General features: G+C 46.8%; 2 protein-coding genes across 2 annotated transcripts in view; one reads left to right on the forward strand and one right to left on the reverse strand.

Moving 5' to 3' along the window:
• The first annotated feature begins 2,197 nt into the window (after positions 1 to 2,197).
• CHST11 (carbohydrate sulfotransferase 11) overlaps positions 2,198 to 17,227 on the forward strand; it is a 315,182-nt gene continuing 300,152 nt past the window's right edge. Inside the window, exon 1 of the mRNA XM_043968734.1 lies at positions 2,198 to 2,316. Coding sequence (XP_043824669.1) covers positions 2,199 to 2,316 — 118 coding nt within the window. The 5' untranslated portion in view covers position 2,198. The remainder of the gene's footprint in view (positions 2,317 to 17,227) is intronic.
• Positions 8,937 to 9,341, reverse strand: LOC122729720 (40S ribosomal protein S17-like). The gene has a single exon (XM_043968736.1). The coding sequence runs from the start codon at positions 9,339 to 9,341 to the stop codon at positions 8,937 to 8,939; it is 405 nt and encodes a 134-aa protein (XP_043824671.1).

A 17,227-nucleotide genomic window follows, 5' to 3' on the forward strand; every position in this document is an offset into this window, starting at 1 on the left:
TTTACTAAGTGTATTAAAGGGAGGTAAGAGTTCGAGATAGTCCACAGTAACTGTGTAGAATAAATATTGTTAACCAGATGCTGCCCTCCCCTCCCCGAGCGTCACAACTTCTGCGGTCTTGGTGTCTTTATATGTAAAATAAAGGAGTTGACCACTCGGGTCCCTTTGGGATCTAATTCTGTGATTCTACGACATTTTTTACACCAGCCTCATTTCCAAATGTACCCTTCTCTCCAGAGAGTCATTCCCTGTAACAAAGAATAAAAAAGGGGGAAAATGCATCCCCGCCAAACTAGACAACCCATCAACTACATGCAATATTCCAAATCCATAGTCCCCCCCCCCCCACCTCTGTAATAAAGGGAGAGAGGTGCACTTTCTCATCCCTTGAGTAAAGCTCGGTCACAGGACCATGGTTTTAGGGCTGAGAGGGACCTCGGAGGCCGTTAATTCCAACCCCACCCCCATTTTATAGATGAAGATATTGTCAGAGGATCAGAGATTTAAAGTTGGGAGGCACCTAAAAAGCCACCTAGTCCAACCCCCTCCGTTTTACTGCTCAAGTCTGTGGTGGGGGGCGGGGCTAAGTGACTTGCCCATCGATACAAAGACGGTGGTGAAAGGAGAATCCGAACCCAAGTTCAGTGAGTCCAATTCAATGCTGGCTCCACCGCCTGTCTTTACAACTGCTGCAGACAGCGTTCAGTTTCGTTTCCTCCCCACTTACATTTTTATATCAACCAAGTATTATTATTTAACCAAGCATTTTTTAAGCGATTACTTCGTGCCAGGGAGCGTGCTAAGGGCTGGGGGCTTGAAACAAGCCCACCTCTGAAGAACGACAGTCATTTGAGCTTGACCACACGGCAGTCCCGAGCCAGGGCCGCTTCCCTCCGTGCCAGGGAGGCGCCCGGGACTTGGTAGAAGCTCAGGACTGAGGGTCTAGTTGCGATCGATAGTGCCCATGCTCTCCACTTGTCCTGTCCTAACTCGCCCCTCGCCCTGGGGGCATTGAAAAGCAGCATCCGTGTGTGTGTGTGTGTGTGTGTGTGTGCGTGTGCGTGTGCGTGTGTGTATGTGTGTGTGAGACCAGGAACGCCGGGTTTCCTTGCTGCCCAGACCCTGAGATGCCAAGTGCCCTCCCAAACTGGCTACTACTAACTTCCAGCCTCCCCCGTTTTCTGCCCCCCAGTCCCTCGCGTCTCCCCTGTCTGCAAACTCTGGAAGGTGTGACTGCTCCCGCCCTCCCCCTTTTCTTTTTCTCATTTCTTTCTTTCTCTTAAAAAAAAAAAAGGATCTGTCATGGAAACGTTGACCCAGCGCCCGGGCGGATCGGCGGAGCCCGTGCGCCGGGAGGTTGGGAGGTTGGGGAGCGAGGGCTTTTGGGACCCTGAGGGAAGGAACGCACGCGCCGCCGCCACGGCCGCCGCCGCCGCCGCCGCGCTCCCCCTCCCGCCCCCCTCCCTGCCTCCTTCACTCTCCCCCGCCCTCCCTCGCAGGGAAACAGCTGGACGCGACCATATCCCCGGCCCGGGCGGGGGAGCGCCGAACGCTCCTCCCCGGCACTCAGGTTCCTCCTCTGGTCCAGCCGGCTCTCGGCAGGCTCCCTCCCCTCGCCGGCGGCGGGCGAGTCGCATTGGTAAAGCCCAGCTCAGGAATATAGCCTGGGAGCGCAATGAAGGAGCCCTTGTGAGCGCGAGGGGTCTGCCCAGCAGCGACGTCGGTGGCTGCCGAGGCAGCGGCGGCGGCGGCGGCGGGAGGAGGTGGAGGAGGAGGAGGAAGGGGAGGAGGAGGAGGAGGAGGAGGAGGAGGAGGAAGGAGAGCAGCTTTCCCATCGCACCCACCGGCTCGGGGAGGCAGCGGCGGAGGAGAAGAAGGAGGAGGCGGAGGAGGCGGAGGAGAGCAGCAGGCAGGCAGGCAGGGCAGCGAGGCAGGCGCCGATCGCACTTCCCCACCAACTCCGGCCCCTTCCCTGCCCGAGCCCGGCTCCGGGCTGGGGAGCGCCGGACGGGGGACGGACCGAGAGCAGGGGAGGCAGCCCGGCAGCCCGGCCGGCAGCCCGGCAGACACCGCCCCCACCCCGCCCGGCTCGTCCTCCTCTCCATCCTCCGCAGCTCCCCGTGCGCCCCGGACTTCCCGGCTCCTGCGCCCCGGGCGCGCCATCCCCGCGTCCGCCAGCCCGCGCCCCGGACAAAGCCATGAAGCCAACCCTGTTCGAAGTGATGAGGATGAACCGAATTTGCAGGATGGCTCTGGTCACTTGCTTGGGATCCTTTATCCTAGTCATCTTCTATTTCCAAAGTATGTTGCATCCAGGTAGGGGGCGCGTTCGCTTGTTTTTTCTCCTGATACATGCATGCACAGATTCTTTTCTCTTGCCGGCTCTCCTCCAACCCGCTGGTTGTGTGGCTTTTTTCCCCCTCCCCTTTTCTTCTCACCTTTGCTCTCTCCCTCTTCGACGCCCTACTCCCCTCGGTCTGGGGTCTGCCCGATTCGGGTTTGGGATGGGGGGGGGCAGAGAAAGTGGCAGGAGGATGCGATCGTCTGCCTCCCTGCTCTTGCGGAGAGACGTGGCCCCGGGACTTGGGTGCTAAGGTTTTCTCAGTGGGCAGTAGTTGGTTTTTTTCCCCTCCCTTCTTTTTCTTTGTGTCTTTGGGAGATCATTCGGCGGGTAGGAGGAGAAAGGATGGGGAGGACAAGAAGGACCTTGGCAGGCCCGGCAGTGGAGATTAGGTTGGGGTTACTGGAAGGGGTCGAGATCTCTTCCCCAACCCAGAGCTGGAGTATTTGACCACGGGTGGGGAGACCCCTTGATGAAAGAAGCAGGAACCCTCTCTAGCCCTGGCGTCATCTGGGAGGAGGGAAGGCAGGGAGTGGAGATAACCAACAGCAATACCTGGCTACCAGGAGAAGGAGTGAGCCTTGCAGACCAGGTGGGAATGGTAGGCGGGAGAGTGGTACCCAGGATTACCAAGGTTTGAGGGCTGGAGATTTCTCCTCTCGCCTCACCCCTAATCCGAAATCCTCTCACCTAGCCTTGGGGAAGTTGCTATGAACAGGTGTGGGAAGGAAGAGACGAAAACCCAGCCTCTGCTTCTACCCGTCTTCCTGGAACTGTCCAGGGCTCCGACTGTCTGAGGGAAGGACCAGAGTTCTGTTGTGGTGGTGGTCTCTGTTTTGCTGGTGACCTTGTCACCAGGACTGCCCCTACACTCAGGACTGGCCTCCTTCATGAGCCTGATGGAGGTCTCTCTCCTCACCTCACCCACCCCCACCTTACTCGGAGGCTCTTTGAAATAAGTTACTCCCCGACTCATCAGGGGCCCGGGCTTGGGGCCTTAGGAAGCCAGGGAGCTCCAGGTGTACCCCTCCCACGATATCTCATAGCTCCCTGCGAGCCCCTAGGACATCAGGCATGAATGAACTTCCCAGTCCTGTCTGGTTCCCTTCTAAAGAGGAAAGCAAATATATACCTTGAGAGTCAGCTATCCGAACTTTGGAGAATGAGTCACTTCAGTGCTCAGCAGCCCAGATTCCGATGCTCTGATTTAGAGCCCAACAGGTAGTAAAGCCCCAAGAGACCTTGAAAGGCTGGCCCGGTCACCAGGGTCTCCACAAATCCTTTCTTTTTCTCCTGCCCATCACTTGTCTGGTCTGTTGCTTAATCCATTTTTCACACTTCCAAGTCGCCTTTCTGCAAGGAGACAGTGCCACCCTTTGCTTTCCTAATTGGAAGGAGCTGCAATCTCATTTCCTTCCAGGGAAATAAATGGTGTTTAGTGCCCTCCCCCCCCTTTAATGTGTGCCTATTACAATTAAGCAGCTGCAACCCTGTGTGTCGTTTTACATGGTGTGTGCTTGCCTAGCAGAGATACAAAGCTTAGCTATACATGAACCTGGGAGGGACCATGATCCAGAGTTTCTTGTCACTACCTGCTCATTACTAAGCTATTCTCTCTCAGCCCAGACTGAACATAGGCAAGTCAGTTGCTCTTGGCCAGCGATTTGCCCCAGGACCACTGGGTGAAGCCCCTGGACATCTGATCCAGTCCTGCAAAAAGGCTGCTTTTTTTCATCTGGATATTTTTAGCCTTCTGTCACCAAATTGCAGTGGTGTTAGGTATCCTCACCCTAGCCTGGTGGTCGGCGGTTGTAAAATACTCAGAGGGGTTTTAAAAATGGATCTCAGTCACATTCCGGCAGCCAGACAATTCTGTAGTGGAGTGTGGTTTTTCAGGAGGCAAAAAAGAGGAATTCAGCAGAGACAGGACAGACGGGGACTCGTTAAGACATATTGGAGCCGCCAGTGACCATGACTGACCCCTCTCTGGGATGTGGGGGGTAGTTGGCTTGTAGTCCTTTTAACAGTCTTTGTTTATGCAAATTACGCACTAAGTAAAAGAGCATTTGCTAACAAAGCTTTTGCTTTGATCTGAAGATGGTTTCAAGCCCCTTAACATGTTACTGTTGTGGTCTCTTTCTGCCTTAAAACTCTTTAGAAAAATGTGGTCACTGCTCATCCGTGTGGGGATGTTTCAGCTACTGTGGGTGTAATATCTGTTAGTACGTTGGTAGGATGGTGGTGAAATAAGGCTTTTCACTGATTTGTTTGTGTATCTGTGTGCATGTGCTGGGGTTCATTGGAGAGAAATCTTCTATGCTGAGAAGTGACTAGTAAGCCCTCCCCCTTGCCCCCTCCCCCACAATATATCCATGGAGCTTTTCCAACAGGTCAAAGGAGGCATCGTGATACAATGGAAATTGATCCAGATACCTACTGTGTGCTGCCACTAAGGGTGGAAAGAATGTTGAATCTGGAGCCAAAGGCCTGGGGTTCAAATCTGGGCTTGATCATTGAATACCTACCTGTGTGACCTTGGGAAAATCACTCACCTGTAGGGCTTCAGTTTCTTCATCTGGAAGAAGAGGAGGGGGTTAGACTAGATGACCTCTTAGGTATTTTGCAGGCCAATTCAGGCAGTTCTGCAGTTTCCTTGGGTTGGAACATTCCCTGTGTGGATGATCTATCCAGCAGTGCTGATCCCAACCGTGTGTAACCTTGTAGAAAACCCTTCTGGGGTTACTTGAGGAACACAATAGTTATATACTCTAGATAGCTGGCACCACTTATGGTTGCCTGAAGCTAATGTAACATAGGAGTCAACTTTTTGGAGGAGGGTGTTATCCATGCTATCTTGGCAAAAAGAAAGAAAGATTGATCATGGTTTGATTAGATTAATACAAGTAGAACTGGAAGGGACCTAGGAAGTTGTTGAGTCCAATCCCTTCATTTTCCAGGTAGGGAAATTGAGGCCCACTTGTCGAGGGCCAATGGAGTTCAGGGGCTGGAGTCTGGAAGACTCAGTGTCCAGAGTTCAGATCTGACCTCAGACATTTACTAGCTGTGTGACCAAGTTACTTCACCCTGTTTGCCTCAGTTTCCTCATCTGTAAAATGAGCTGGAGAAGGAAATGGCCAACCACTCCAGTATCATTGCCAAGAAAATCCCAAATGGGGTCTGAGAAATGATTATTAATAACTAATATCTTGAGGAGATTCAGAGACTCTCCCCTTTTTCTAAATTCCTCATCTTAAAAAGTCCCCTTTTCCTGGAGGACATTACTGAATGAGACTGCATTAACTCTACTCTCTTTGGTCAGACCCTATCCAACCTTGCAAGGAATTTAATCTGAGGTGGGGAAGCCCATTATGAAAACTCAGATTCTTTTATTGTAGTCTGAGTAAAGATAATCTCTCTGTCCAGGGGTCACTCAGCTCTCCTGTTGAAAAGGGTATATGTTATTTGAATTGATAGCCTAGTAATATGGGTGGTCTCTCTATAGAGATCCTTAACCCTTTGTTTTAGCTTTTAAAATTTTCTTTTAGTGAGGCAATTGGGGTTAAGTGACTTGCCCAGGGTCACACAGCTAGTAAGTGTTAAGTGTCTGAGGCCGGATTTGAACTCAGGTCCTCCTGACTTCAGGGCCAGTGCTCTATCCACTGTGCCACCTAGCTGCCCCCAACCCTTTGTTTTAATATAGCCCACCTTCACTTTTTTTAACCAATTAGATTTGATTGCAGTTTGATGAAACTCCTACTGTTTTGAAGGGTATTTGAACTCTGTGACTCTGCCACCATGAAAAATTTTCTTTGGTCTAAGAGAGGTGACCAAATGACCATCCTTTTATTAGTAACCTACTGGCCTTATTAATAAAATGATTAAATTACCCAGAAACCACATCTCTCGATTTTTAATTGTCACAAGAGTCATGAAGAGTTGGACATGACTCAAGTGACTGAACAGTTGGTAGCTAGGTGGCGCAGTGGATAAAGCACTGGCCCTGGATTCAGGAGGACCTGAGTTCAAATCTGGCCTCAGACACTTGACACTTACTAGCTGTGTGACCTTGGACAAGTCACTTAACCCTCATTGCCCCACCAAAAAAAAAGTGACTGAACAACAATTAAGGGCACAGCTAGTACATGTTTGAGGCTGGATTTGAACTCATATCTTCCTAACCCAAAGCCTGGGACTCAGTCTCCTCTGGCCTTCCTAAAGACTAGACTGCCTCCATTTTATCCTAACACATTGCTTGGCACATCCATAAGGGGCACTTAATAAATGCTTGCTGATTGATTTGACTTTCACAATCAGTGACATTTATGCAGTTCTGGTGTTAAGACTTAGAATACCACATTGAATCTTCTCCACTCTGTTAGATACATTATATTTCAGTCTTCCTACAACTTGAAAGAGTAGCAGTTTAGTAGTGGGTGGGTGCAGAGCCCTGCTTTGGAGGCATTCGCTAGCAGTTTGCCTTTGGGAAAGTAATTTTATTTCTCTTTTAGCTTCCTCAACTGCAAAATGAGGGGGCTTGTACTAGGTAGCGTCCAAGGTCCCTTTCAGCTCAAGTGATCCATGATTTCTGTAAGGTGGAGTTTCTGTCATTGATGATGATTCTGCATACATGTATTCGTGCTCGCTTAGCATTCATTTAACAAATGGATACTTGGTTCTGTTTTATCCTCTTTGGATAGAAAATAAGGAACCAGAGATGGTCTTAGAATCAGACAAACAGGCGAGCCCCAAAGCAAACAGAGTCAAGTTGGAAGGCGTGAACTTGGAGTCAGAGGATCTCTCACAGAGAAAGAGTCTGTCTGGGCCTCAGTTTCCTTATCTGCAAAATGAGGGGGTTGGGCCCAAGGGACCTCTAACGATCCCTGTGAGCTCTGGAAGTTTGATCTCAATTCCATCGACATCTTTTTCTAGGGAAGTGCAGATAAATAACCATAGGGGAAAGTTTATATATGCTGTGTTAGCTTCAGGCAGGCACAGGATGCCCACCACCTAAGGACTTTGTAAACACAATGCCAGAGGCACAGCTTCTCCTCCTTGGAGAAGCTCATAGGTGGGATGGTAGTTACCACGTAAAATCATAGGATTTCACAGTTGGTGCTGTAACAACAGCTCAGGTTTGCATGTTGCCTGCAGGCTTACAAAGTCTTCCTCATAACAACCCTGGGAGAGTCATTATGACACAGCAGAGGATAAAGCACTGGCCCTGGATTCAGGAGTACCTGAGTTCAAATCCGGCTCTGACACTTGACACTTACTAGCTGTGTGACCCTGGGCAAGTCACTTAACCCCCATTGCCCCGCAAAAAAAAAATGACACAGCAGAGAGGGCTGGGTTTGGACTTATGAAGAACAGCTTCACAGCTCAACTAGCTGTGTGACCCAGGTCAATGGCTTGACTTCTCTGGGTCTCAGTTTCCTTATTTGTAAAATGTAGGGATTGGAGTTAATGGTCCCTCCAAATTCTAAATCCCATGGCATACTTCTATGACCTTGGGCAAATTATTCAACCTTTTTCCTCTAATGTAAAATAAGGGTATTGGACTTGTTCAACTCTAGCATCCAAGTAAGTGAACTCGCATTTATCTATCTATCTATCTATCTATCTATCTATCTATCTATCTATCTATCTATCTATTTATTTTGAAGTACATTTATTGATCTCCTATATGTTTGAGGCACTGTGCTAAATGCTGGGGATACAAAGAAAGACAAAAACAATTCCTTTTCTCCAGGAGCTCACTGTCTGTCTAAACAGCTAAATTCAAACAAAATGTATTGGGGGGGGGAGCAGCTAGGTGGTGCAGTGGACAAAAAAAAGCATTGACCCTGGATTCAGGAGGACCTGACAACAACAAAACACACAAAAAACAAACAAAAAAACAAAACAAAAACAAAAAAGATGTATTCAGGGATGAGTTGGGGACAATCTCAGAAGAGAGGCATCAGCATTAAGGGGGACTGGGAAAGACTTTTTGCAGAAGGTGGGACTTTAGCTGAGACTTGAAGGAAGTCAGGAGATGGAGATGTATAGGGAGAGCATTCCATGCCCAGAGGGCAGTCAGTGAAACTGCGGTGTGGGGATGTGTGTGTATATGTGTGTAATGGCAAGAAGGGGTAAGGAGGGGACTGGTTTACGCAGGACTTCCGCCTCTAAATCTATGATCCTAAAAGTAGGTAACACATTTTCCAGATGAGGAAACAGAACCAGGCTTTCCACAAAGTAGGCGCTTGAAAGATAGAGGTTGAATGAATGAGCTGGGACAGGAAAGGACTGAATGACCTCCCAGGGCTGCAGAAGCCCTGGCATTTCAGATTGGAAATGCTTTGCCCAAGGTCACTCCCAGCCTGTGTGTAAAATGTTGTTGAAGTCAGTGAAAATTGAAGCAGCCTCACTGTGGTCTCTGCCTATCAACATATCTGCTAACAGCCTATGTCTTCCATTAAAGTATCATACATCTTGGCAATGTTGAAGAATACTAAGATAAGCAGTGGTTTGTTGTTGGGTTTTTTCTTTTTTATTCTTTTTTTCTTTGGAGGGGGGGTTCCCAAGTTTATTGCAAAGAACACAAAAGTAAACATTAAACAGCTCCTCTTGGTGTTTTGAAATTCATCCCAGTCGAGGGCTGGGTAACTTGCAGGTTGGACAAACTGCCAAAGTCCAGGTGTTTCAACATTTCTTTGGCATCTGGGTTCACTTCAGTGATCTCCTGATCCAAAGCAGAGACCTCAGAGACATAGTTATCCCTACTTTCTCTTTCTTCTTCCTGCAACTTGATGGAGATACCTCTCCCAGGGCCTCTCCGGATGTGCTTCATCAGATGAGTAACATATCTGGGGATCTTGTTGCAGAGCTTGCTGGGGATGATGGGGATCTCCTTGCACACGTGCTTGTTGGTGTGGAAGTCGTTGCCCAGGTGGGTATAGTACTTTTCGATGATGACCCGCGCCGCCTTCTTCACAGTCTTGGTCCGAAAGCAACCCATGTTGGCTGCTGGGGGTGAAGGGCGTTTTTTTTTTTTTTCTTTTCTAGACTCACTGAATCTTAGCGACAGAAAGGGCCACAGAGATTATGGGATTAGAAATCTAGAGGTGGAAGGGACTTCCTATGCCATCCAGTTCAACCCCCTCATTTTACAAATGAGGAAACTGAGGCCTACAATGGGGAAATGAATGATTGAAGAAGATAGCGTGCTACATCTAGAGCTGGAGGGGACTGCAGAGGATCGCTAGATCAACTCTCTCATTTTACAGATGATAAAATTGAGGCCAGAAAAGTGATTTCCTTAGGCTCACAGAAATAGGATTCGAACCCGGGTTCTTTATCTTTCCCTTGTACCAAATCCAACTCCCTTCCCAGTTGATGAATCCCACTTACCAGACAAATGGTAACCAAGCCTTTGCCTGAACATCCTCCCTCTTCCCCCTCCTGCCTCCCCCCCCAAAAAAAAAAGTGACTGGAAAAAACATTTCCAGAGGCAGCCAGTTCGATTGATTTTTGGAGAGCCTTCATGCTTAGGAAGTCTTTCCTTTGATTGAGCCTACTCTGCCGCACAGTAACTTTCCATAGATTGATTCCCTTTCCCCTGTTCAGTTACTTGGATGGCATCATATCTTCTGAACAAAGTTCAGCTGCAGATCCTGCTCTCCAATAGAAGAAGGCAGAAGATAGGAATCTTTTTTCAGGGTCTCCCCTTTTGTGAGGCCCAGTGGGATTTCACTTTGCATGTGGAAGCCAGTGCTCCTCCAACAGAAGCTGCAAGTGGAGATGACCTTTGACTTTGCCCCATCACCTGGATTCCCTTTGTCTCGCGTTTCCCAGACAAAGAGACGATGCTCTGCTTTTTGAAGACCTAGCCTGGTGCAATTTTTCCATTCCATTTTCATGTGGCCAGATTGCCAATAAAGTTTCTGTGGTTTTATTTTTCCTTTTAAAGTAAAAGAAAAGGTATCACTGTGATTAGCAATGAGCACTTTTTGTAAAAGTCTGAGGTCTTTTATATTCACAGACCTTTTGGTGGGACTGCGTTATACATTTGCCTTTCACTTAAAAACCCCCAACAAAACATCAGCATGCCTCTTTGTCTTTTTCTTCCCCACAAAGTTCACTTTAAATGACCAAAAAAAAAAAAACAAAACACCCAAAACAAACCAACACCCCACCTTCTCACACTAAACCCCACCCCCTCTAGAAAAGCTCAATCCATTGTTGATTTTTTAACTGTTCAGAATTTTCTTTGTCAGTAAGAGTTGGCAGATTTTAAAGATAATTTGGAACCTTATAGCTCTAGAATTGGAAAGGACCATAAACAACATCTAATCTGATCCTTCCATTTTACAGATTGTGACTTGTATTAAATTACTCAGTATCAAGGTTGGAATATGAACCAAGCTTCTCTGACTCCAAATCTAGGACTTTCTCTGTGGCATCAGCCAGAAAAGGAAAATAGGAGAAATGGGGGGACAGGAGGGGAATTACAGGGATGAGTGGGTGGGGCTCACATGTAAGATGATAATTTTTATTTTTATTTTTTTGGTGAGGCAACTGGGGTTAAGTGACTTGCCCAGGGTCACACAGCTAGTAAGTGTCAAGTATCTGAGGTCACATTTGAATTCAGGTCCTCCTGACTCCGGGGCCAGTGCTCTATCCACCGCGCCACCTAGCTGCCCCTTGTGAGACGATAATTTAATGGTAGTGTTTGTACATATGGGACAGACAAACAATCCCTTGGAGTCAAAGAAAGGATTGTCATTTAGAAAAGGGAAAAAGACTTAGTCTTCTTGGCCCCAGAAGGCAGACTCTTGGACCTATGGGTAGAGATGGCAGAATGGCAGTTCATGACTTAACCAAAGAGAACACCTCCTAATAATGAGTGCTAGCCACAAGTGGAATGGGAGCTGGCCGGTTCTGTGCCGCTGGGGGTTTCCAAAGCAGATGCTGGATGACTGCAGATGGGGATTGTTGCATTGCGGATTCCTCTTCAGAAATCTGTTGGATTAAATGGATGGCCTCAGAGATTCCTCCCAGTGCTGAGATTCTGGGCTTCTCTAAGCAATGTGACTAGAATCACAACCCCATCTGGTTTGGGCCCAGTTTCATAACTTAATTAGAATGAGAAGTAGGGCCACTGAATGCTGGCTCCTTAAAGAATCCTCATTTTATTGCCAACTCTTCCTTGTTAAAATGGGCTTTATGATGAGGATTATTTCTTAATAATTCTTAATAATAAATAATTGATTAAAAAGTAGAGTAGCTTTTTAAAAAAATTGTGTTTTTAACTATCTCTGGGGCTGAAATTTATAGGCTCATAGATTCAGAGCTGGAAGGACTTTAAAGGTTATATAGTCTGAACCTCTCATTTTACAAATGAAGAAACAGAGGCATATGTATGCTCTATTCAACACCCATAGCTCCCACCTATCTAGAGAAAGGAGGGAATGTTTACCAACCCTGCTGTCTTAAAGTCTGGATACCCTTGGGAGAATGAGTCCCTCTGGATCACAAAACTTCTCCACATAGCCCAGATTTAACTCTTAAAGTATCAAGACTTGAATTTTAAGTGCTTTCAAAAAGCTTTATTTGAAATCATCCCCAAATATTTCCATGAATTTTTCCCCCCTTACTTATGCTTCCAAATATAGAATGGGTGCCATGCCATACCCAGTAGGGATGCCCTGTGCCTTCAAGGGCTCTAAGGTACAGTTGTGATAGCTGTGCTTGGCACATAAATGCTTCTTGACTTGACTTTTGACCACTACTACCAGATTACTACTTGGATATCTCCCTCTCCCTCTCCCTCTCCCTCTCCCCCTTTCTCCCTCTCCCCCTTTCTCCCTCTCCCTCTCTCTCTGTCTGTCTCTATCTCTCTCCCTCTCTGTCTGTCTGTCTCTCCCTCTCCTTTCCTCCCTCTCCCTCTTCCTTTTCCTCTCCCTCTCCCCCTCCCCCATCTGTCTGTCTGTCTGTCTCTCTCTGTCTCTCTCCTCTCTCTCCCTCCCTCTCTGTCTCTGTCTCTGTCTTCCTTTCCCTCTCTCTCTCTGTAGATGGAAGGTTTGTTGGATAGGGCTGACCTCTCTTCTGTTGACACATTAATAGCTCAGCTCCTTCTGAACCAGTCCTGTGGAGAAGAGCTCAGCATTAATCCCCCTGCCTTCCTGCTAAGGATTTCTCCATCATCGTAGCATTTGACAAAATCACAGTTTATATGGGATAGAAAGCAGCTTCGTGCTGAATGAAAGGTCTTGCTTCATTCAATTAAAAACATAATTGCTCCTCTGATCCCCATTACTTTTAAAATGTGAAACATTCAGAACCCAACTAAAAGGGGTGTAAGTCAGTACAGGATTTGGAATGAAACTGGGAGGCCACTGACCTGGTTTAGGAGAATCTTACCTTAAGGCATCCTCAGACTTGCCACCCTTGTTCTTATTTCCTAACACGGTGTTTTAATACACACAGTATTTATCTCTGAGTCAAAGGCTATTGTTTCATTCTTGGTTCTAGATCATAGATCAGAAGCTGGAGGGTAGGTACCCAGAGATCTTGTAGTCCAACTCCTCCATTTTATAAATGAGAAAACTGAGGCCCAGGGTGGTAAACTATCATGCATAGTGGTTTGATGTGTCCCAAGTTAGGGAAGATCAAGAGCCAAAAGAGACTTTGGAAATCATCTGGTCTGACTCCGCCCATTTTACAGATAAGAAACCCGAGGCTCAGAGAACTCAGAGATGATTCCTCAAAGAGTTTTATAAGTAGTGAATAGCAGGTTGACTGTTCATCTAAGCACAACTGGAGGCACATTCTTTTGGGAAATGGTCACTAATTCTCCTACATTCACTCATCCTCCATAAAAAAGAAAGAAAGAAAACAAAAAAAGAAAGAAAGAAAGAAAGAAAGGGGGCAGCTAGATGGCACAGTGGATAAAGCACCAGCCTTGGATTTAGGAAGACCTGAGTTCAAATCCAGCCTCAGACACTTGACACTAGCTGTGTGACCCTGGGCAAGTCACTTAACCCTCATTGCTCCACCCCCATCCCCCCCAAAAAAAAAAAGAAGAAAAAAAAGGAAGAAAAAAAGAAAGAAGGAAAGGAAGGAAGAAAACAGGAAATAAAGAAAAAAGGGAAGGGTAGGAAAGAAGGAAGAAAGGAAGGAAGGAAGGGAGGAAGGAATAGTCCTAGGTATCATGATAAAGTGGAAAAGGGCTGAATTTCAAATAAGGAGAGACCTGGGTTTGAATCCTTTCTCTAGTACTTAGTAATGGGTAAGTAATTTCATCTCTCTGATCTTCAGTTTCTTCATCTGTATAATGTGGGTGATAACTGACCTCACAAGTTCAGTGTAGGAATTCATCAAGGTATTGTTGGCTCTATCCACATTTTTCACATTGTCATTGTTCTTGTGGCTGAAGGGATAGCTGAAGAAGGGATGATCTGACCATACATACCTGGAGTACAATGGTACCTGAGCTGAAGCCTGCATGATTTTTAGAAATCAGCAGAACTAGGTTCCTCCTGACTCACGTGGATAAAGCACAGTCTTCACAACAACCTTGTGATGCAAGTGTTATTACCCCCATTTTATAGAATAGAAAGACTGAGGTTAACTTGTAGCTAGCTGGTAGTCATGTTAGGAAGAGAACCTTTTCCTGAATCTTGCCCATTATAGGGATCCTACCCTTTCCCATTTCCAATCCCAGCCAAATTCCTATTATCCCTCCAAGCCTTGCTTAAATTCTATCTCCCTAACATTTATCCCTCTACCTCTTCCAGCCAGAAGGAATCTCTCCCAACTCTGAATATTACTCCTTTCGTCATGTACTACTCTAGTTGACTGTGTATTTGTCTACTTGCCTATAGGCTCAATGAGGGGAGGAACTATGTCTTCTGTCTTCTTGGTGCTTCCTACAAAGGAAGCCTTGCACGTAGCAAATGCTCAGTTAATATTTGTTGAATGGTTCTCTGAGAGTCCCCTGGGACTCTCTTATTAGGTTATGTTCTGGGCACCACATTTTGGGGGGGGGGCAGGGCATTGAGGGTTAAGTGACTTGCCCAGGGTCACACAGCTAGTGTCAAGTGTCTGAAGTCATATTTGAACTCAGGTTCTCCTGCCTCCAGGACCAGTGCTTTATCCATTGCGCCACCTAGCTGCCTCAACACATATTTTTTTTATTTTTGTTTTTTTTGGGTGAGGCAATTGGGGTTAAGTGACTTGCCCAGGGTCACACAGCTAGTAAGTGTAAGGTGTCTAAGGCCGGATTTGAACTCAGGTCCTCCTGAATCCAGGGCCGGTGCTCTATCCACTGCACCACCTAGCTGCCCCAATACATATTTTTTTAAAAATTAAATTTTATTTTTTCTCCAATTAAAAGCAAAAATAATTTTTAACCTTTATTTAAAAAAATTTTTTTTGAGTTCCAAATTCTCTCCCTCCCTCTTCCCCCTCCCCACTCCCTATGATGGTGAACAATTTGATATACGTTATACATGGTGCTACATATTTGTAGAAACATCGACAAGTTGAAGTGAATCCAGAGAAAGGTTGGGAGGAAAATGGAGATCCTTCTGTTCATGGATTGAAGGGACGAAGCATGTATTCCTGTTGAAGAGAAGGTTTGAGTCTGGGTGGGATGGGCAGGGTAGGTAGGGGCAGTTCTGGGATTAGAGCTGGATTCAGCATTTGGAGGACTATTAACTGGAGAAGAGTTTATGTGTACCCTGTTTGAACCCATAGGGCAGAACCAGGAACAATGAGGGATGGGGTGGGGTGAAGATGTAGAGACAGTTAGACTGAATATCTGGGAATGCTTCCTTAGCAAACCACTGCTGTCCCAGTTTGCCCTAAGGGGCAGTGCCTTCCCCTCCCTTGGAGGTCTTGCAGAGTAGGCTAGATTTACCTGTTGGTAAATTGGACTAAATGATTTCTGAGGCCCCTTCTAACTCTAGACATTCTGGGGGCTTCATTTTGGTCTTTGTCCCCAGTCTCTGCCACATCATAGAATCTTTTTTTTCAACCTTAAAAGTATTTTATTTTTTTTTACATGTAAAGATAGTTTTCAACATTTTTTTCTTTTCTTTTTTTTTTTTTTAGTGAGGCAATTGGGGTTAAGTGACTTGCCCAGGGTCACACAGCTAGTAAGTGTCAAGTGTCTGAGGTCAGATTTGAACTCAGGTCCTCCTGACTCCAGGGCTGGTGCTTTATCCACTGCACCACCTAGCTGCCCCTCAACATGTTTTTATAAGTTTTTGAGTTCCAAATTTTATAGAATCTTAATAGATGCTTATTTCATTGAAAAACCTTTCCTATATCATACCTAGCTATTGATGTTTACTAAGCTGTGTTGTTGTTGAGTTGTTTTTTAATCGTGTATGACTCTTCATGACCCCCCCCCTCTTTTTTTTGGCAGGATAATGAGGGTTAAGTGACTTGCCCAGGGTCATGCAGCTAATAAGTGTCAGGTGTCTGAGGCGGGATGATGAATCTTCTTGACTCCAGGCTCAGCGCTCTGCCAACTGTGCCTCCTAGCTGCCCGCTAAGCTGTGTGATCTTGGGTAAATTGCTTAAACCATTCTACATCTCAGTTTTCTCATCTGTTAAATGAGGAGAGTTGGAGTAGGTGGCTTCCCTTCCAGCTCTAGACCTAGTATTGTGTGATTTCCAGGGAGGAGGACCCTACTCCTAGGCGGGGCAGTCCATTTTAATAGTGGATAGTGAGGGGTAGCTAGGTGTCAAAGTGCATAGAGCACTGGCCCTGGAGTCAGGAGGACCTGGGTTCAAATCCGGCTTCAGACACTTAACACTAGCTGTGTGACCCTAGGTAAGTCACTTAACCCCAACTGCCTCACCAAAAACCCAACAAAAATAGTGGATAGTGAAATGGAAAGACTGCGGGAGTGAATGAAAAGACATGCATTCACTCATTGTTTACTATGTGCCAAGCAGTGTGCTGAGTGCTGGGGATTCAAATAGAGAAATCAAGGCAATCATTCCTCTTCATTAACTCACACTCCAGTCGAGGGAGCCGTGAGTCAAGTCTGCAAGCATTTGTTAAATGCCTACTATGTGCCAGGCACTGTGCTGAGCGCTGGAATCACAAGCGAGTTACCTAGCTTTCATTAGAGTGGCTCTATTTTCTCACCCTCCTTCGGGGTGTGAGTTTGTTCCTCCGAGCATGATTTTAGAGAACTTTAGTTTTTTCTTAAAGGCAACAAAACAAAGAGACAGAAGCCTTCCCTTTCAGGCTGGGTGTTCACTCGAGCATTCTCTGTGCCAGGCAGGGGAGGCCAACTAAGCTTGCGTCCTGATGCTTTGCCATAGCCTGGCTTCACCCTGGAAGGCCACCTAGCAAAAGGTACAGCCAGACATGGGGAAAGTGTAAACAGTCCAGGGGGAGAAGAATGTCTCAGCTCCCAGTGAGTGCATTGGTCCCTGCCTGGCCCAGTGTCTCTGGCTGCAAATGAAATTCCGAGAGGGAGGTTGGGAATTTTCAGGAAGCTCCTTCTTCCTGACTAGTGGGTGGGAAGGGGAGGGCACCTGAAGCATGAAACTTGGCTTCTCTTCTGGACCCTTTGCCTGGAGTTTGGCCACCATTGTCTAGGGCTTAAGTACGTTGCCTCAGGTCATCTTCATATCAAAGAGTCCCATCTTTTTGTGCTATCCGGCTGGACTGTGGGAGAACCCCAGGGTTAATTGTGGAGTCCTCCAATAGCATAAATAGGCCTGCTGGGCCAGGGGTTTCATTCACTTCTCCAGCCCATTGTGTTCCCATAGAAATCCGAGAGCTCTTTTCTTTTTCCCTTTTAGGCCAGACTGCAACACTTGACACTGATTTAAAAAGAGTTGCTTTATTAAAATACATACCTTTTCCTCTCTTGGTCT

Source organism: Dromiciops gliroides, chromosome 5 (assembly GCF_019393635.1).
Source record: "Dromiciops gliroides isolate mDroGli1 chromosome 5, mDroGli1.pri, whole genome shotgun sequence".
NCBI lineage: Eukaryota > Metazoa > Chordata > Mammalia > Microbiotheria > Microbiotheriidae > Dromiciops > Dromiciops gliroides.

What these genes read in the sequence shown, in the direction of transcription:
- LOC122729720 (XM_043968736.1), bottom strand. Translation starts at nt 9,341, where the DNA reads ATGGGTTGCTTTCGGACCAAGACTGTGAAGAAGGCGGCGCGGGTCATC.